Below are 22303 nucleotides of genomic sequence, written 5' to 3' on the forward strand. Positions count from 1 at the left end.
CAGAAAAGCTGATGTGGTAAGGCCATAGTAAGATTTTTAGATTTAAGCCGTATTTTATCCAATTGAAAACGTTTTGTATCATCTGTCACCTTCAGAAAGAACCAGTTGTATGGACTGTCTCATTAAGACCACAAGAGCAGAAGTAAACAATATATACAAACGAAGTTTTATCAGTTTTCTAGAATGCAGAAAACAAGAGACTTCCATAAAAAGGATTTCTTTGTTCTCAAACTTCACTTAGAAACTCAGCTTAACATACTGTTCTGTAACATTAGTAGAGTTCGCTAACGAAAAACTCTGCCGTAAATAAACCAGAGTGTTCAACAGCTTTGCTGCCAGCGTTCATGTGGCGTTCAGTTGACTCTGTCTTTCCGTTTCGGCTTTCCTCTCTTGCCGGTGGTTAACTGCAGCCCAGAAGGTTATTTTTTTCAGCACCTGCTGCAAAAGTTTTGATGGCAAGCATGGTATTTGGTTCTCCAAGAGAGCAGCGTTTTTACCAATGCAGTCAAGACACAACCTGAAGAAAGAAAAAAAATTTTAAAAAAATTAAAAAAAAAGAAGAGAAAGATTTAAGTCAATGATCTATAACCTAAAGACAAAAAAGGGACATCTAATAAACGTGTGCCACATTCATTACAGAGTATGCTACAACTGCTATGGCTTGCCATACATTGCATGGTTCAAATATTTACTGAGGAGGTAATTTTGTATTTCACCTATCTTGTAGGAGGACAGGGCTAAAACCCATGTGTAAAACCAGAGCACCACAATGATTTACATTTTAAATAACCTCAACTCACCTCAGGAGGGAATAAGGTTGAGTCTGAAATATCAACAAGTCACTGCAGTGACCCTGAGCAACAGGAAAAAAAGAACCATTAGAATGGCAAACAGCTTATCTCAGAAATACTGTTTTCCCTAGATTAATGTAGTATTTATTACCACATATATAATTTAAAACTGATAATAGCTAAGTAATTACTTGTAAAGAATCTGAATAGCAAATTCCTTTCCATGAGTCTAAGGAGGGCAGGGAAAACCCTTCCTAAATTACTTTCCAAGAACACCAAAGGTCACGTCTCCCAACACCATATGGCAAGAATGACCCAACAATATCACCAACTTTATATCAACTTTAATTATCATAGCAATTGGATTTCACTGTTCAGTTTACTGACCGTGTCCATGAAGTGCAAGTCATCTTTGCTTCCACCAAACACCATCACTTCTCCTTCTTTCCCAAGGCAGGCTGTGTGCCACAGTCTAGAAATAGAGTTATAAATGGAATTAGCGACTGAGTAACAACAAGCAAAACCAATCTAAAACCAAAATGTTTTAAGGGTTTCAGAGAAGCAGGCAGTTTAGTTGGATATTAACCTCTTCACCTCATACAGACTCTCCTCCACTCTTCACATTCAAGTTTCTTTCCAAAAGACTCTTGCTATAGGGACAGAAGTTCCTTTAACTAAAATGGAAAGGTCACTTTTCTAATCCTGTGACTCTGCTACCTATGCACACAGCCTTGAAGCCTCTGGCCTCATGACTTACTCAAAATGTTGCAATTTTATAGAATGTATTTTACGAGTTGCTGTGTGAGCTGCAGAAACAGTAAAACTGGTTCTTTACCCACCCACGTTTCACAGGGAAAAATGGAGAATAAGCACTGAGCGCTCGCGAGAGCAAAGCCGTTATGAGGCTCTCTTTTCTGTTTGGTCATTTATTTACACAGAGTATTTTGGGACTTGCCATCTCTGAGCTTCCCATTTTTATCTCAAATATTACTGAAATGGGTCCATTGATGTATGGCATACATGGGAAAGAGAGGCAGCCGCGCATGTGCAGAGCGCTGTAATGTAACCCCTACTTCTTAGAAAACCAAGACAAAGACATTATTTCAAAAGCCTTCGGAGGTGAAAAGTAATACCTTAAAATATATTACTCATTTCTTTGAGAATATAAAAGGAGAGAGCAAAGTGACTGTCCATCTCATGAGAGTCTTGCTAAATGATGACATTTCATGCAGACCAATCTATTTTTGTCATTATTTGACTCTTCTGTACTCTAGGTTTATAGATGTTGTCTTATGTGTCACTACTTCAACAAATGTTACAGTGGAAGTTTTTCAGAAGAGTAACTACCCAAAACAAGCTTTTGCCAAGAACAGCTTTTTTAAAAAAAATAATTTCCACTATCTCTCTAATTCATAACTACAACTCTAATGGCTTTAAGACTGTGGAGTTTTTGGTACTGACTTTTATCCCTGAACGCTAGGATGAGAGCTTCAGAACCCAAGTGATCCTGCTGCAATTTTACACTTCCCCCAACAATTCCTGGGGATCACTTTCTGTGTGTCAGTTACTTACATCACACCACGAGTAATTCTGTGTTGTGCACATAAAAGCACATGGTATTAAAAAACCAACCCCAAACCTGACCTGTATAATCTTGCTTTAACAAAGATTCTGCCACTTCAGCAGCGACACTGTGCTGGATTTAATTGTTCTCATTATTATTATTAGCAAATCAAGATCTGTGATTTTTCTCAGCACTGAAGTAAGCATCACAAGATGATCATCGCCACAGAGCTCTGGCCCTTTACATCTATTTAACCAAACCAAAATGCACCACTACAACTTTCATGCCAAAGTCAACGTTCTCACTTCAATGTTACTCCATTCACATCAGTAATTATTCCCGTTCTCCATAGGCTGGACTGCGTCCCACCTTTTCTCTTCCTCATATCTGGAGATAGCTCTGTCTCTGCCTTATCTGCATTAGGGAAACTCTGGGCTGGGCTTCATCACCGAAGGGCACGGGGGAGCCTTTCCTGCCTCCACTCTGCTGCCATCCTAGCTCGCAACCTGATGCTTTTCCCACAGACCTCTCACAGCTGCTCTACCTTATCACCTGAATGTTCTAATAAAGCACATTATTGCAATTAGACAGCTTTCTACACAGCTCTTTTATCCAGAATAACAGAGTTACATTGCAAAGAAAACACTGGGAATCTCAAAGTTAAACATGCAATTTGTTCTGTATTTTAACCAGGCATGCAAAATGTTAGATGAAGTACACGTGATGGACAGAAAGAAGTATTTTCTACCAGTACAGAATCACAGATCTATGATCTGGAAGACAATTTTTCAGAAATTACTAAAAGTGAAGATTGAAGGAAATTATTCTTTGCAGAATTTAAGGAGGGAATCAATTTTGTAGAAGCAGCAGTAAAACACACTAATGCATGTTTGATATACTGTGTATTACAAAATAACAAATATATAAAAGAAGTAAAAATATAGTTGCAAGTGCATTTTAAAACCTGCTGAAAAGTCCTATGAGTGACAGAAGTGATTTAAACCCTTTTCAGCTGCAGAGATGCTGCAGTAATCCTGGGTAAGAACAGGGATTAAATCATGGTACAAGTACTTCACACTCAAACCAGTACACGACATCGACACGCTTTTGGTAGAGACTTCCTGAAAAAGATGACTGAAGTATCTTTTTTTTTTAAGGAAAAAGAACAAAAGGAGGGGAGCTGCTGCATGCATGTGATCCTTGGCTGCTAATGGTGTGCAGTCATCAGCCCCTTCCTCTATCACTTCACTCACCATAAAAAGAGAATATTCTATGAAACTAAGCTATAACTTTATTTGGGCTTGAAAGAGCTTGAAATATAAGAAAACAGAAGGCTTTGTCTAACAGTGCTGTTATATCTTAAAAGACACCCTAGAAGAGGATAAAACAGGGAGAAAATTAATTGAGGTAAAGCTGTATCAGTAGTAGAAAACAGAACGTAAGGCAGGAAGCACGCAAATGCCAGACCAGAACTGTACACTATGCTAATGGAATGAAATGAAATTGTGCTGAGAGTACCTGGGCGAATGTATAGCATTAATTCCACTGGAAACTGAGTATTTACTCTCTGGAGCAAATCAATTCAACAGTATTTACATTATAAATGCAGAGAATGTTTCAAACTGTGTTAAAAAAATAAATCTATGCTCTGGTAGAGCAAGCACAGGTTTTCAAAGTAAACTCCAGGTTCAGAACATGAAATCTGCTTTCTTCAGTCAAAGAATCAATCTTTTCTGTAATCTTAAACCTGAGAGGGAAGGGGAACAGAGTTTGGAAAAGGCAATACTGCTGCCTTTTGAACCTGAAATGTGCAGCAACGTTTCCGTGGTTGTCTCTCCCGTGTTTCTAATAATGTGTCAACATTAATTAACTTCTATGATTCTCACAGGTTATGAATTCCTTAAAAGGAGTTGTGTGTCACAAGAAGTTTGGCTACAGAACATCTGGTCAGTTGGACACCCAGATCCCTCATCACAAAACATCTTTTAACTCTAGTGAGCATCAACTGTAACTAATACAGAAAGCCATCGTGCTCTATCGGGTACGAAGGAACACAAGTTAGTAAAGCAACTATTCAATCGTACTGTGTTAATTTTCTAAAATATTCTTATAATGTATTTCTTAAATACCGTTCAGTAATTTAAAACTACTTATTTTTTTAAAACACCTGAATTTCAGCAAATGGTATCTATTTTTGTATACCTAGGCCTACTCTTAGGCAAATGGGTAAGTTGCTTCCATCCATTTGTTGCAATGCTGTGAATCCAGCCATCACCTACAATATAAGAACATACATTAGTACTTTTTCCTGGGATAAACTATTACCGTTTTTATTTATTTATAGAAAAACCTCTGTGCTCTAGGAGCACATTATGTGAGGATAACAGTGACAACATCACTACATTAACTTGCATCTTTTCAGTCCTTGTAATTTAACTGAACCATTCAGTCCCAGACAGCTCAGTGCATTGAAATCTGGAATTAAAATACACTTACTGTATTTCTTTTGGCTATATTGAGAAAATTACCCCCTTCCAGGGGAACAGATCTGTGACACTCAGAACTATTTTCACTAATGTCACATTTTTTCATGAAAAGAAGTTGCCTTTTCTAGAAAAGCAACTCAGTATTGTCCTACTTCCTATTTCATATTTTGTAGCTGTGATTTGTTATTCAACCGAAGATCTACATTATGTTAACATTATTATTTCTATCTTCTTTCTGTAATTGCTATTGGTATCAAAAGTCACCCCTTGTTCATATCAAAATGCGTGAGGCTCTTGCCTTTATTCTTTTAGATGGCAGTTTGATGAAAGATTTATTACCATCCTTTCTCACTGTTCTACACAATGTGCTCCTACATTTCTATAAAAATTATAACTCAAGAAATATTCAAGTGCCATGAAAATTCTGTAACAAGATTTAGGTCTAAGTAGTTTGAGAAAGACAAATGTGCACACTACACAAGGTTAGTACTACAGCATACAATGGAGTTACAATGTATAAATTACGTACTTAAAGGAACATTGTCAGAACTTAGTCCACCAAAAAGGAAAAGTCTGTCATCTCCTATGGCAGTCAACGTGTGCCAGGATCGATCTTTTGGTTTCTCTCCACTGATACTAATTCTTGGGGAAACAAATAAACAAAAAACAAATTTTCAAAGAATGCTGAAAATTAAACTGCTAGAAAGTTTAATAGTTAATTTAGTTTGTCCTAGAACAAGCCTGACTCTTTTCCCACTGCAAAAGCTACACTTGTGCAATCTGAATTCACTCTGAAGAAAGGCAGTGTTCAAATCAAAGTAATTTCCTGCAGTAACCGTTCTCTGAACAATCAGTTATGTACATATCAGATGTGAGGACAAAAGCATTGACTTATTTTGTTTGTTTTCTTAAGATCACTAAGCCACTCCTTAACGAACAACTGAAGGCACTTAGGACAGCAAAGGAAAGCCAATATATTCAAATAAACTGCACAGTACGTGTAGGTAAACAGACTCAGTTATTTGAGATAACATTTAATTAATCCCTAGGGGCTACAGTCTTTCAACTCCTAGGAAAATTATCTTAAATGATACAAGGATTGTGGCTTTACTTGTTATCCAAAAGCTACCACCTCTTAGGCTATTGTGCCATTTAACCCAACTGGTGGGTCACCCGAAGTGTGAGATAAATTTTAGGAAAAAGTGGAATTCCTGAATACAAAACAGCTGTAGGTTTATTATGTCAAAAATCTGCTCGTGTTACAAAAGTCTAGATTTGATATTGATGTAATTTCAGCTGCAGAGACGCTTGAGATGAGCGTCGCAACAGGGAAGAACCAGAACATAAGAGATTACCTACACCAGGCAGCCTGAATTCCCATTGTCTCAGCGTGGGCTGTTAGGTGTACGGTTGTAAAGTACCTAGAGTCAGATCAGGAATCCAGGCCACACTCAGTACATCTCACTTTGGAAATGTGTTGGAAAAAGCAGGTGCAAACACATGTAAGCCCTCTCTGGGGTCAGACTCTTGGTTGGTTATGGAGGTGATTGTCATATGCACAAATGTGTGCTTAATTTACAATATGAACAGCGCAGTCATCCGTATTTCCTTTATAATCAGTGAAGAGAAACAGGTCCTTGAAAAGCACAACCTGCCCTTTGAGCTCTCCACCTTCGCAGCAGCTGTCTCATGCCCAAAAGCGCCTGTTTCTCCTCGCTGAGCACAGAGGAAGCCCAGGGTGAGCCCTGCAGGTGTCTGCAGCTCAGTGAGAGGAATTTCCCTGCTGGGGACTGCCAAGCACTTCTCCAGCTGGAGGCAAAGACTGAAGAACCACAGCTCATTAAACAGGGACTGCAATATCTACCAAATTGGGCACCGAGTCACGACGTTTGAGTGCCTGCTTTGCACAACTTTTGTAGAAGATACTTCTAAAATTGGCAAAAGAGGGAGACTGTGCTGTGACACAACAGGCTCCCGTGCTTAGAAAAATCAACAGAGATACTGATGGGGATAACGTTTCAATCTTTCACTCTACTGATACCAAAAATTATCACAGTAACAGGAATAAGACTGAACATTTTGACTAACAGGTCAGTGGGCTCAGGAGAGGCAAGGTAACTTCTGGGTAGCATCAACTAAAATAAATACTGCAATCCCATGCTGGAATATATTCCTGGATTTGTAGGTTACTATGCAATTCTTTAAGAAAGCTGCATAGAGTTGAATAAGAAAAAAAAACAACTAGACATGACTGGTTAATGAAAAGCAATGAGTGAATCTGAATGTAGGACTGTACAAACCAAGACCTCCTCGCCAGGAGACCTGTGCTTTGCAGAAGAACTTCAAACCCCTGCATTCAGCCAGCCAAGCCTTTTATTCTGTAATAAATCCTCCAGTCTCTTTTGGTGATAATTCCCATGAGCAATCCAAGGCAATCTCCCTGCAGCTGCAGAATGGCTGAGCTAATTCTGTTATCGAGATCACAAAGGCTGGATCCTGCCCAATTTTTAATTCATCATCAGATCAGACATTTCAGTAGAAAGGAATTTGAAGCTGTACTATAAGAAAGGAAATATTCCTTGCAAGAAATACCTGGAGGAGAAAATACACGGAGAGCAAACAAGCCTGAAGGAATTTCCCTTGCTGTAAAATGCTCTTCTTTTACAATGTTTGTGTGTGCAATCATGGGACTTTTGGGACCAAGTTATTTACATTTGAGGCGATGCCTACAAAAGCCCCATTTCTAATACAGCCACCGCTGCTGATTTTATGAAAGGAAGCGTGTAGCCAGAAATAATTCTCCAGACAATTTGTGGAAAGACAGATGGTAAACTGGACTCAAAATGGAAATACTGGTTTGATATTGTGCTGAAAGATACACCGATTTTTGCTCCTTTGGTAATCAGGAGATAAAATCACGCTAAGAGGAATTGTGTGTTGGTGCTTGCTGACAGGTGGCCTGGTAAAGGTGCCCTTCGGCAAGGGCAGAGCAGCACTCAAGGCCTGTGAAGCTTCCTCTGAGAACAACCTTTTGTTACTTCCCCTCCAGACATGAATGAATATGAACACTTTGCCTTCCCCAAGGTCCCATGGCAGCAGCAGCTGCTCTGCAAAGGCTCTTCCTAAATAAATCTCTTAAATCTCTTTTTTCCAGTCTCTCTTAAATCTCTTTTATCAGTTTCTCAAAGACTCTTTGCAGAGGTGCTATAGAATGGCTGGATGGTGGGCTCCTAAATTTATAACGATTAGAGTCTATATAAAATCATGGGTAGGTATTGGGTTTGGATCACAAAATAGAAATAACCAAGTATTGACACAATCCACAGTTTTTGGGAATGGCTGCATTTAGTATTACCATCCTTACTTAAGGATGTGTGTACAAAGTAAAATCAGGCTGTTGTATGCAGGTCAAGAACAGAAAACACTTTAAAACTTCAATATTAGATTTCAAATGCAAAACCAAAGGGAACACTGGTTGATAAGGACTTAAAATTTTGACACTGACATGCCCCCTTCAGGGCTTCAAATTCCTCTCCTTGAGTTGTCACTCACCTGGCACAGGTTTCCTTTTTTACAGCAATAGAAAGCCAAACAGCAACTGCTCATGCAGCAACACAAAGCAGCTAAAGCAATAATTTGAATTTAACTAAGCTGGCTGTCAGCTCACAATATATCCACTGATTCTACATGTTTGCATATAGCATTTATGATAGTGCCTACAACAAACAAATCTTAGGAAGTTTTCTAATTTCTAATTTAGTTTAAAGTGGAAATATTTAGGTCATGCTTTTTACTTGATTTCAAAAAAAATGGTTAAGATGCTTATCCTGGAGGGGGGGAATCTTTCCCCCATCTGTACCATAATGAGCCAAACAGAGACAGTAAAACCAGGATTCAAAAAGACATCAGAACTAAAATTCCATATGGATAAATGTACCCATCATGAAAACGAGGATGTTAAATCACTACATGCTGTGCTTAAAATAGCATCATCAGCGCTTTGGTGCAGAACAGAAAAAGCTTAGTAACCACTACCAAATTAAATTAAATTGAAATCACAATATAGCAGCTGTTAAAATAGTCTCTAAACTCCCATTCTCCACTTGAAAAAGCTACAAAATTAGCACTGGAACTACTTAACAATATGCTTCAATCTGCTACATTCAACATTAAGTGCTGTAGAGAGGAACTTACCTTCCAGACCAAGTCCAAGTGTCTAAATTCAGGTAGTGCAAATCATTAATTCTAGTTTGCTAAAACAAAGAAATAAAATCCCAGTTGTGTTATATTGAGCAAACAACAAGCAAAGTATCTCAATGAGGCCTTCCCAGGACAGAATATTCCAAGTGACAATATTCTGAAGAAAACTCTACCCATATGCCTTAAAATGAGACTGTGTTACGTGGCAGATGAAAAGCACTTCTTCTCAAAAAAGCCATACAGCTCTCAGAAAGCTACCTGTCGGGAATATTTACAGTAATGTGACAGCTGTGTGGAGCCAATTTTAGCTTTTAATAGTAGTTTAATAGTGAAGAACTGTGCAGTTCCTGCAAATGTATTCAGTTTTCATCCATTAAATTCACAGTAGGTAATTGCAGAAGGTATAAAACTCTACATATTCCTCTAAGTTCATCACATCTGTGTGTTTCGCTCTTTTCTGGAAGGCAAGCCCTTTCATAAAGTCACTATGAGCAAAAATGAGGTTTTATGACCCTTTAGCATTTGCCATAAAAATAAAATATATCAGTAAGGACAATGGGAAATCAATACACTTGCATACTGCCTGTGTTTGAGATGAAGAAAGCAGAAACTTAAGCGGCGGGCGAGACTATAAGAAAGAATATCTTTGCTTTAGACTGCAGCAATATTGTCAATGGCTCGCAATACACTTGGCTGCTATTTCTGACTCCCCTAGGTACTACAAAAAAAATAATCTGAGAAGTAGGGAAATGTATCTTGCCTTACCTTCCAATTTCTTTTCTCCTAGGGCAGTCCATAGATCTATTAGAATAAGCCTTTCTCCAGCTTGCAGATCCGCTGAGGCAGAAACTAGACTTGTCATTTAAGGCAGAACAGTAGTTTTACCCCTGAGAACTCAGACACTGAGTTTGAGAGACTTCCAAAGCTGTTCAAATCCAGGCTATGGAAAGTCTCCTGGGGTATTTCAGGAAACAGCAAGATTTTTAGGATAGTTATGGCCTGCTCTGATCAAGTACGTGCTCACCCTTTTCTGTTCGAGGGAAAAGAAAGTTAACTAATATTTTGGAACGCCTTTGGAGAGGCCATTGGGCTGAAGAAAAGCAGAAAGTGAGGGCTTGGTGCATTGCCTGAGAAACTTTATCCTCACAAGAGGGTGAATATAACAACAAATGTGGTCCCACCGACAACCAGTGGGACAGATCTGTGGTCCAGGACAAGTCTGTTGTGCTTCCTGCTCCTTCAGGTGGCTCTGAGGGAGATGAGGAACGAACCATACAAGCAGAAAATGCAATTACTGAGTCTCTTCTGCTGTACTGTACACGGCAGACACTTGGGGCTGGGCTGTGGGAAAGCAATATCCTGGCCTCTAGAACTGAAAATATTCAATCACCTTGGAATAACACAGTTCGATAGAGAGGACATCTATTAAAGCAAAGGAAGAAAGGAAGTTGCTGTTATGTTGGAAATTAAGGTTTGAAGAAGATCCTGTTCAAGACCTCCTCGCTGACTTTCCTTTCCTAGGCATTAGGCAGAAGATGGAGTAGTTCTCAGTTTCTTGGTCCCTGGGAAATCAATGTATTATAATCTTTACATTCTCATCATTCAACAGATCGACAGATGCATAATTACATCAAACTCATTTTGAATTCAAAACACAGCATCACTTGGACATTCACGTCTAAGACTCAGTCCTTCAACATAGCTTTAACAAAAGAAAATGCCTTTCTACCCGACCCTTATTTGGGAAACTGTAAAGCACACAGGTTATAGCATCACCACTTGCCAAACACAAAGTTCTCTTGCAATTTCTCATGTATTTCTAAATGCTACCTGCTAGATTTAATCATTCAGCTGATAATCCTAAAATGACTGTTAATTGGCTTAAAAGCATCGAGCCTCGTAAGAGGGTTTGCATTTCCCTTTGAGCTACAAGGACTTCACAGACATCCTACTTATCCGTGGCACGTTCATTTATTTGCAGCCCAGTAAGCATGAACCAGGATCTGCTCTGTCTCAGGATTGGCTTTCCAGCAGAAAGGCATTACAGGGAACATATTTACAGCTCTCCGCTACAACAGCAAACTCTGCAGCTCTGAGATTTACAACCAAACCGCTATTACTGCTCAAATCTTTCTGAGAAGGGCTGCAGATCAACACCACTTCTGATCTCCAGTGACAGAAAGGGTAACAGGAAATACAAACATGCATACGTTAAGGCATCGGATGTGCAAAGAGCTGCTGGGAAGACTTTGTTACTTCATTCTTTACCCAACTTTCCACTTAAATCAACTTTTGGACTAACTCGCCTTCCTTCCCACTTTCTCCCGTTTCTGGTTTTTCAGGGGCTTACCTGGAGGAACAGAGTCCACACAATACTTCTGAGCCTGTTTTCAAATGATTCCTGGTACAATTGATTTTGATCATCACCATCATCTTCTTTTACCAGTTCTAGCTCCAAGTTTGGAAAAGGTGCCCTTTCCTCCCAGAAAGATGAATAGGAGAAGCCTCATGACACTTCCTGGCCCTTTCTGGTTCCTTGCAGAGCCTTTTCCCTGGGAAGATTTGTATTATGGTGAACTAGAAGGAGAAGGAGGAGCAGAGCAACCCTGTGCTTGCTCCTTCATTTATGGAGAAAAGCAAGACTTCATCCTTTGGGGAGGAGTTACTCCTGCTGCCAGGAAATAGTGTTTTTCTGATGTCTTTAGCTTTCCTTTCCCGTTTCATGACTTACATTAATTCCTCAAGCCCCACTGAACATTCCCTAATCTCTTTAAGTTTCCTTCCATTAATTTCTAGGATAGAAAGTGAACCAATAATAATCACTAAGGTGAAAACTACACTCACTGCTCTCCTGCAAAATTAAATACAGCTTTCCAAAGTGTCACTCTTCTCTGTCATGGTTCACAAGCAGTTTCACTGAAATTTGGCAAATGGTTCTTATGGAAGCTGAGGAAGACAAAAACCTTTTCAGATCAGAGCGTTCGTGTATTTCTGAATCCTGCAGTCAAATATTCAGAGTTAAATAGAAGCCAGAGGGCATGTTCCCTTGGGGCATATCTAACCATGCAAGAGCACAGCGGAGAAATGACAGGTGAGCTCCTGTTCACAAATAATTTCACTTGCAGAGGCTGCATGAGAATCCTGGCTTGAGTTACAAAGCAGTTCAGCTGCACCAGGCACAGCGCAGCAACCCTGACTGGGACACACCACTTGATGAAGACCTCTGCACAACACAGAGACAGCCCTTGTTAACAGAAAGCCAGAGGGTGTAAGGCTTTGAAGGCTGAGGGAGTGTTCAGAAATAAATGGTAGGCCAGAAGGTCCTGAGCTGCGTGTTTCCTTCTTCACATCTGGCTTTCTCTCCCTCTCATGTCTGCAGGGTTGCTAAATGAGGAGCAGGGTTCAGTTCAGCTATGGTTGGCAAGAGTTTAGTTATACAAACCCTGACATACAAGATTCAAGTAAGACTAGAACCTTTTTCTCTCTCTCCTAATATCCCTTTACTTCCTTAGTTATTGGCAAATCAAGTTTGTCCAAACCTACAGCTTGGGAATCTCCTGCGTGCAGTTCTCTCTCAGCCAAGAGGTGGGGGCTTTAGCAGCAACTCCCAAGATCGTGAGCCTGTACGAAAGGCCACGTAATGCAGAGTGGGAAGAGCAAACAGGATCCATGGTGCTTACTTTCCTTTCTGATTGCTCGGAAAAGGTCTTTAGGTAAAAGCTTTTCCTGCAGCTGTGGGAGGCAATTCAAACTGAAAAACTGGCTGGACATCGTGTTCTGAGCCTGCCTGGATCTGTGTCTGGTTTCTGTCTGAGCAAGCAGGAGTAAGCCGTGTTGTAACAGAGCAGACTGGCCCTGAGAAGAACACTGCGCTAGAGGGCAGCTCTTACTGCCCGAAAACCAGGGCACAGGGAACCAAGTGCAATTTTACGCTGGTTTATTTGCAAGTAATTAAGAATCCAGGGTTTAGGTAGTGGCAGCTTTCCAAGATGAAACTGGCATATGTTCATTGTGGGGTATTCCAACCAACAGTTAATTCCTTCGCTTTCGTAGAACAAAACTATAGAAACACAGCACTGAGGGCTTTCAAATGCTCCTTCACTCTTAATTTTCATAGCAGTAGAGATAGAAAGCATCAAGTCTCAACCTCAAGCTGAATATGATTAAAGGCTCTAAATTAGCTGTAGGTAAAACATGCTAAAAACAAATTTAAAAAAATATGGAAGAGTGTACAGTAATCTCTATTAGTTTTTTTTTTTTAAACTTGCCTTATAGAATCTGCTTCTCACAAACTCCAGCTTATACAGCGATCTTTACAAATATTATCTACTCTATGCTTTTGCAACAGCTAGGAAGAGTTAAGATTATATAGCAGGCATCTAGTCTTGATTTAAATACGCACTGACTGCATCCTGTGCAGACAGCTCTGACGCTACCTTTGACTGTTATGTAAGGCACAGCAGATTTACGGTTCTCCCACAGAGTATTCAATGGTACAGTCTTGGATCAACTTTCAAGAAAACAAACACAAGCCTTACTCTTGTGGTAAGGAGCTTACATTGGATCCACAGAATAAAGCTGTCAACAGCAATCTATGCTATGCTGCACCTATTCTGTATCATGGGCATGGAGCACGCTGAAGGGAAAGACTTGGACTGCAAAACTGAATCAGAGTGCAGAGAGGCTTAACAGGGCTGGAATGAGCCGTGCCTGCAGCAGCCTGTGCTGTCAGGCAGCATCCTGCAGCATCCTGTACCTGCTGGCATGCACAGACTAACTGCTTTGTATCCAGATGTTATAATCACACACTGCTCTTCCAGACATCTCCATTTCAGCCACTGATGTGCAAAAAATGACCGAAGTTGAAATTATAAAGCCAACTGAGATCTGTTATTGCCTGCCTTTCAGAACCACGTGTTGCAATTGTAAATAGAAAATCCTGTATCCCCATTGCTGCTCTGAACTTCACTGTCCCAGAAGGTAAACATCAGGGGATGAGAGATGTGGATGTGAGGAATCAACTTCTCTCACTTATTTCTTCTTTCTTTAGCAGTGTAGGGGAGCACAAACTGAAATCCCAGTTATATTTACTATTTATTAGCATTTCATTAAGTGAAATGGAGGAAAAAAAGCCAGCAGGTTTGATGTATAAATCTGTTAAGCTGTAGCAAGCACAGTCTGCTATCATCTCATCATCTTCTTAAACATGGTCTATCATCAGGCTTGCTTTTGCTCCACTCTCAAAGAACCACCTCCTGCAGAGGTTATGCACTTATCAACCATTTTTGCTGATTTATAAACATACAGTCACCTGTTTTTTTCCCTTCTGGGGACAGCATATCATTAAAACTACAGACAGAAAGACAGACTCTTCTTTTTGTAAGGCAGAGGGGGATGAAGAGGAGCCTCCTGGATTCAACAGCCCTGACACACAGGTTAGGCTGGAGACATTTTGGATTTTTTTTTCCTATGACAAAAATAATTTGCTATTAAGAAAATAATTGCCAATAAAACAGTATTACTGCCAATAACATGTTTTAATGAAACACTAACCAGCACTCGTCCTCCAAAGATGTAACCTTTATTTCCCAGCACAGCACAGGTATGAGCTGCTCGAGGCTGAGGTGGATCTCCACCCTGAAAAAAACAAAATAAGATCAAAACAAAACATCATCCAAGTGGCAGCCAAGGACAGTGGCAAATCAGTATCACAGAGACTGCAAAAGGAAGGGCAACACGTATCAATATGCTGGCAACTTTAATAAGAAATAATTTGGTAGTCATGTCTAAGACTCCACAGACGTTAGAAGAGAAATATGTTTGCCAAGGACACTTTTAATTGAGTTCCCTCAGGAGCTAATATTTAATATATTCCCTCTTGGTCTCATTTATCATTGCTCTACTTAAGTGAAATTCAATTAATTTATCTTTCATTCCTAAGCGTAAAATTACACATCAGTTACTGTTGATATGTCCAGTGCAGATTTATTTTTCCAAAGTGCGAACCATCAGGAACTGCTACAAAAATACCTGGAAATCAGATCTTAAAGTCTGATGTTACATCCAATAGCCACATGCCAAAAAGGATTCTCTGTGTAAATCAGAAATAAAGACAGTAAAATTGGCTTTTACTTTTTAACAGTAATTTCATTTTTTGCACTTAGGTTTTCAGACATTTTAGAACATCCCATAAAGACCATAAAATAGTGCCAAGACACTCATTACAATATACTGTTTCTACTGAGTTCTTGTGTAAGCTTACCAGGATTTTATGAAGCTTTAAAGTATACTATCATATTAATATCAATAAATAGAAGTGCGTGAATTACTATTTTACCGGGAAAGTAAGTATACATGCTCCTTTGGAAGACTATTAAAATAACATATTTGCTGAAGAGTATCTGATCTGTTTATTCCAACACTATACCATGCCTGGGAGGTATTTTTTCAGAAGATTTTTCAACATTAACTCTTGCAGGGAATACAGTAACTCCATATGCACAACACTCAAAATAATGAGCATGTAAACATCGCATACTAAACACATATCTTTACTTAACTAACGGTTGTCTTAAAGCCTGACCACAAAGCTTTATCTGAAAACTATCCCCTAGATACGGAATGCTGCTTCATCTTCTAATGCAGTCAGATTTCTAACACCTCTCTGAAGCTTATGGTATTTTTTGCATCAGAACCACATTACACAAAAACACACCAGACTAGTAACATCCTGTGGGGAAAAAAAGGCATATCAGTTGTGAATCTTCCAATTTCAGATGCACTGAGCATCCTCCTGTTTCCTGTTGCAAGCCTGAGCAATACTAAGCATATTCAAATTACTTTTCCCAACATAATTTTCTAGAGCACAACTATTCAACATGCAGTAAAATCACAACAGTGTCAAAATCAAGAATAAAAACCACTCACTCGAATTACTGGTTGAGACCAACTTTGTGTGGTTGTATCAAAAACATGAACATCATTATGCCATCCCCAGAATATCTGTCCTTCCTAAAAAAGAAGTTAAAAATACTAAATAAGTTCATTCTGTTTTAAAATCTTTGTGCTTATTAAAGGATACAAACCCAGAAGTGAACTGTCAAACCAGGAAATAAACTAAAATTCAGAATTTTGTTAAAAGAAACATATGCTGATATTTCTGATGATGACTCAGCAGCTCAGGTCTGGCTGAAGGTCAGCAGCATTCAGGAACTTTAGGGCTGATGACACTTTAGAAAATGGGCTTTGGGTTCCAATGTCAGTCACTGCAGGAGACAAATTCTGCCTTCTGAGTGTAACACACTGAGAAATCAATAGATTGTATGAAGTAATACACTTCTGTAAGTCAATAATTCACATTTGATGTAAGGAGCTATAATCCCTTGAGTGCCTATTTATTTCTTATTAATTCTTGTCACTAAATCCTCTAATCAGTCTCCTTCCTTCTATTAGCTGTAAGAAATCATTGGAATAAAGTAGCTAATCCAGGCCTCTTAAAGTAACGGCATTTACTCCAGATAACAAATTAAAGAAATTAACAGAAGGCATTTGTCAGTTTGACTTGTGAAGCCATAAATTCCCAATCGTTACTTCAAGAAAAATAAATTCTGAAGTTTTCTGGGAGTTTCATATATAAAATATGTCTTCAGATTTCAAACACTGCCTCTGCTCCTGATTTGACACTCTTGTTCCAGTGCACTCAAAGCTTTGCACTGGGCACCTGGAATGCACTGAACGTGCAACATCTGAAATGTCAAATAAGTACAAGACTCCAGTTTGCATTTCACCAGATTTTCCTGCTTACTGAGTATGAAAGATCACATTCTGACAATCAGAAAGGACAAATCACACCAAATGGTGACAAATCTCTTACCCAAAATGCATCATGGACATCAAAACAGTCACACAGTTCATTAAGCTTCCTACAGCCATAGCCACCAAAATATATTAGCCTCAAAGAATAAAAACAAAAAATAATTTCAGTTAGCTGGCTTGTAAATAACATTCAAATCAATAAGCTGTAATAATTAATATAAAATTTTGGTTTACCTACTGTACTATTAATAGTCTAAACAAATGAAAATATTTCAGATTGCACCTAATTACACAGACAACCTTACCAAGACAAAGGTAATGTTGTTACAAGCCTGACAGATGCACAGAAACAAGGAAGGAAGTTCAAGATACTTCACAGTCCCTACTCTCTGTTCCTCCATCCAAAAACTTATCACAGTCCCATTTTCAGACACAAGTCTCAAAACGACACACAGCAGTGAAACGCCTATGCTTCTCCTACAATTCCTACTCTTTTCTCTCTAAATTTGCTGTATTTTCTAGCCTTTTGTATACATCTTTCTACAGCAAACCTTCCCAAGGTTCAGCCCACACTGCCTGTGACCCACAGAGCCTTTCTTGAGCTTCTAAAGAAATTTTTTTAATCTAAGCACTACTGAACATATTGCATTCCAAGTATCGTTACACACCTCCCAGCCTAATATTCCACCCATGAAATGGCCATCCATAAGTAAGGGTTCCTAAAGTTTTGTTTAACGTCAACATTTGTGGATATTTGGTAGAGCTGTTATGATCTTGGGAGAAGGCAATTTAGGAAATGATGGGATGGTGCAGGTCATTCCAGACTGACATTCCTAGGGAAACAGAGTTACTGACAGCATTGTGCAACACACCACGACATCCTGAGCTGCAAATTCACATCAGGGGAAATGTCAAGGTATAATTCTGCAATGGTGCATAGCTCGTCCCCAAACACTTCTGTTTAATGAAAAGGCTACATTCTGCCACCTGAAATAGGTGATTTTCTCAGTATGTGGATTACACGATACTCTGACCAGACTCATTTAGTTCTGAATAAACTTGCATTAACAGCTACGGAGAACTTGTTCAAGTATACGTAATTTCATCTATCTTGCAGTTCAATTAGAATTACAAAACCAAGATATAGAACTGAGAGGCACTGTACAGTTCATGCAAAACCCTCTATATGCAGAGTCCAGAAACGGAGCAATCATGCACATTTCATAGTGTTCACTGTACACCATATTCTTGTTTACAGTAACTTTTATAACAAGTCACTGACATGTTACTTTCATGTGACCAGATCTGCCACAATATCCCAACGTTCCCCATAATAAACTTAAAATCTGAGGTAAAACATTTATTTCTAGCTAGGTATTTTTTCTAAATACACTCAGTAACTTCTACAACACAAATACCGAGGCTGACTTCGTTCTTGTAAAGATACTCACTAAAATGTCTTTGCAGTTGTCAGTATTTGTATGCTACTGAAATCCTTGAACATATACTAAATCTCTTTTATTGCAGGTAATAATTTAATCCTTACATAATGCAACAACAACAACAAGAAAAATCAATGCCATTTTTATACTGATTTTTGACCTGTGTTAAAATTAAAACCGTAACTAACATAATGATTTTTGTCTAAAGTCTCAAAGCAGTCCAGAAACTTTCACTACATTTCCCAATTCTCTCCTGGAGTGGGTCTATACTTACCGTTAATTCAGCTCACATGTGAGAAAACTCTGGTAGAAAGTTGTTAGGAGAGTTACACAAAATCCCATAGCAAGGCAAGCTAAGAATTAGTTTCATGAATCCCAAACCTGTGTGCTCTTCACTTTACAGTACTTCCTCTCTGCAATTAACACATATTAAATATTCTTAATGTGTTACCTGTCCTTATACACCCAGCAGGAAAGCTTGTCACGTGGTGTAGGAGGTTGACCTTTAAAATTTGTAATTTTTTTCCACCTATAGGTTCCATTTTTTGTTCGCAAATTAACATAATACAGCTTAAAAGAAAAAGATTACAATATTTTCAGTATAAATAATGTTGAAGAATCCAGCACAAATCACCAGCAAAACCGAACAGCCCACCACCCCCTTTTTAAAACAAAAAGAACCGACAGCAAGGTTGACGATACGTAGCAACACAGAGGAAGAATACGATACGCAACAGGGACACAAAAAGTGTGAGAATTAACAGCAACTGAGACCTGATTAAGGGTCCATTTCAGTTAATTTCTCCTCAGGACTGAATTCCTATTTCATTTACACTAAATCATAAAACAGCTCATTTCATCTACCCTGCTACTCCAGTCTTCCGTTACAAGGAAAGCTGGGAGCTATATTTTAACTTTAATTATTACCTGATTATATAAGAAAGGTAATCACTACCAAAGAGCAAAATTAAGAGTGATAATCTGAGATCAATTTCAATTATGGCTGCCAATATCTTAGGGGAAAAAAAGTAATTTGGAAAGCACTGGCAGTTTTCAGAAATAAAATCAGGAAGTTTTGCATAATGGGTCTCATTCTGAAGCTGTAATTCAGTGAAAAGGCCCAGAAAAATATGTGGCGTTGAACATTAAAACAAAACCTGAAGTTTTCTGTCAGTTTAGAAGGTTTTTTTCCCTAAAACAAAAATAAAGCTTTTCCTTAAATTTCTCCTTCATTCAAATGCAAAGTACACCAAGCAAAACAGTAAGGTCAGCATTGTTATTAATTCAAATACAACTTCGTGAAAAAAAATGATACAATACCCGATTGCTGTATCCTTTATCATCAAATCCACCAAAAATGTAGAGCTTCCCATCAATGCTCGCCCCGCAGCTTCCTGACATGGAGGTGGGCAACTCTCCTTCCATTAGGTGCATCGTCCTGCAATTTTAGCACATACATTTAACTCTTAAAACGCTCCTTTCAAACCTGATAAAATTAACAGTTCCAAAAGAGATGCATTAGTAATTTTTATACTTAAACCTAAAAATGCAATTACAATCTTCTGGCCAGAAGTGGCACCAGAAGCTGTAGCTGATATATGAAGTCAGGCTCCTGTGGTGTAGGAGGACTTTCATGCAAATATTGTGCTCACGTTTAGAAAGCATCTCAATTTCTCTGACTATGCAGAAGGAAAGGATTCATACAGCTTTGAGCTCTGATGCTTGACTTTACCCCAACCTAAAACAACTGGAGGCAGCCATTAAAAGGAAAAGCTTTTTGGGCACTAGATCACCAGATGTGCACAGGTGTGACGTGTCCCTACCAAAAATGGCACTCACTGTCAGCTGCTCAGGGCTCTGCTCCCAAATCCCTTTGTCCTGACACCAGCTCTGCCACAGCCCAGCCCATCTCTCCCTTTCTCTGCTCTCGCTCTCCTGTTCCCGCATCGTGCAGTGCACCCCTGCTGTAAACTGGATGAGATCAAGAACGGATCCAGGTTAAAAATAACCTTGAGAAAATAAAAGTTATATTTAAACCTGATCGCTTTCCTGATCCAGTTTCCCACATGACCACATCAACAGCTGTGCCAGTACCTCATGCACATCAGGGGTAAAAAACGAGGGAGAGCATGAGGTTGCTTTGTGCAATGGATCTCTTGAATATGAGAATGCAAGAAATATATACAGAGGTGGGAGACCAGAAAGACAGCTGACAGAAAACACATACAAGGTCAAATGGATACTGCTTTACCAGACTAAATGCAACTATTGGAATAGAAACCACTGGAAAACTTTAAAAGCAGGCACTGTTCTCTCTCCCCACATACAATATGTAAACGCAATGAATAGAAAATGTAAAGATTAAATTCTAGCGATGTGCAAGATCTGGTTAGTTATGAGTTATTTATGCAAACACACTCAGAGCACCACTAAGTAATAACAAATAGATAATTTTAAATAGATCAAGAACTCAAATAACCAACGTTTAAATATTGCTTTTAATATAAAAGTTAATATATGGAGAACTAAGCCACAATAAATGTCCAAATAAAAGGCACTTGTTTTAACAACAGAGCCTTAAGCCGACCATTTCAAACATTCTCTTGGAAAAAACTATTATACCTAAGGAATTAATGTGTTTCCTAGGGTTAATTTGCAAGTCCATGTGTCTGTTCTTCAGTCTTTACATTAAGCATCTGCTATTTAAACTCCAGGGAACGTGACCAGTAAGTCACGTAACTGAAGTCTTTTCATCACAGCTAACTGTAACCTACGCAAAGATCACCTTTACCTATTAATTAAATATAAATTATGCAACTTACCATAACCCACTATCCATTTCATAGATCCAGAGCTCATCATTAGGCAGATAAACTTCATTTTCTTCAATTGACTAAAACAAAAAAAATAAATTTGCAAACGTTAAATCAATTATGCATTATACACCATACGTTTTAAAATGAAATATCAAATCACGTTACTTAGCAACACCAAATAATCTTAAGGAGATAATCTCCCAGAGCGTAAGTCATACCCCAGCGTTATTGCTCTCATCGTTACAACTCTAAACAGGCAGCTCAGTAATGCTAATATTTTATATTTGATACTTGAAATTCAAAAAATATGGTTTTCATGTTTTGAAGCTATTAAAAATACCGTGCTGAACATTTCTTGATGCCATCGAGCTTCATGGATTGTTAACAGCGTCTTTAAGGTGGGAATATTATAAAAAATTAAGTTTGGTGTGTTAGAGGTAGAGAGAGAAGCGTTTCAATATTCAAAAAGTAATATGAATATAAACCAATACATACTTGTAAAATTAAGAAAAAAAGCACAGGTGAACAACTGAGTCATTGGGAAACACGCACAGCTGCTGCTAACAAGTAGCACAACAGTACCATAACGTGACGTTGGACTTAAAATACCCCAAAAATCTTAAAAGAAACTCAAAGATGCTTCCTTCCTCTATTAAAAAGCCATTACTAAGGGAATTATTATTTTTCAGTCACTGATGTGACCACCCTGAGCAAATCTTGCCGTACTGGAAGCCTTCATCTCTCCAAATCCAGAACAAAAGATGAGCATCACGTATTGATGCTGCTCTTTGGGGCATTTTGCATCTTTAAGGGAAAAATGGGTTCTCCTTCACCTGAAGGGTTATTTTCCTCTTTCTACAACCCCATTTTTATCTTTTCCAGAAACTGAGACTTTGCCACACTATCTTGATGGGTAAAGAACTCAACGGAAAGTTAGAAAAAAGTACTTATTTTTAAAATAAGGAACTTAATTCCTCAGGTCCACTCATTAAAGGCACAGATTTACCAACATAACGTTTTGCCAAGAAAGATGCGGAACAACATAAACCAGACCAGATTTGAAGCTCCTGAATGAAAACGCATTATCTTTTGTTTTGGGAGATGCTTTTAATTAGGTGGCAATTCTTGGCATGATGTACAAAATATAGAGAAAAGTGTAACTGAAAAGCACAAAAAGAGCAGTTATTGC

The 22303-nt window shown here is 38.7% G+C and overlaps 1 protein-coding gene across 1 annotated transcript; it reads right to left on the reverse strand.

The window, feature by feature from the left end:
* Window positions 1-334: 334 nt before the first annotated feature.
* KLHDC1 (kelch domain containing 1) lies at window positions 335-21191 on the reverse strand (the record flags this gene model as incomplete). The annotated part of the gene is made up of 12 exons (XM_010190027.1): window positions 335-517; window positions 801-853; window positions 1179-1263; window positions 4558-4630; window positions 5371-5483; window positions 9036-9094; window positions 14595-14678; window positions 15969-16052; window positions 16915-16993; window positions 18750-18868; window positions 19619-19736; window positions 21121-21191. Coding segments are annotated over 12 exons (1113 nt in total), but the record flags the coding sequence as incomplete, so codon positions are not given.
* Between the last annotated feature and the right edge of the window lie 1112 nt (window positions 21192-22303).

Source organism: Mesitornis unicolor, unplaced genomic scaffold (assembly GCF_000695765.1).
Source record: "Mesitornis unicolor isolate BGI_N332 unplaced genomic scaffold, ASM69576v1 scaffold16578, whole genome shotgun sequence".
Lineage (NCBI taxonomy): Eukaryota > Metazoa > Chordata > Aves > Mesitornithiformes > Mesitornithidae > Mesitornis > Mesitornis unicolor.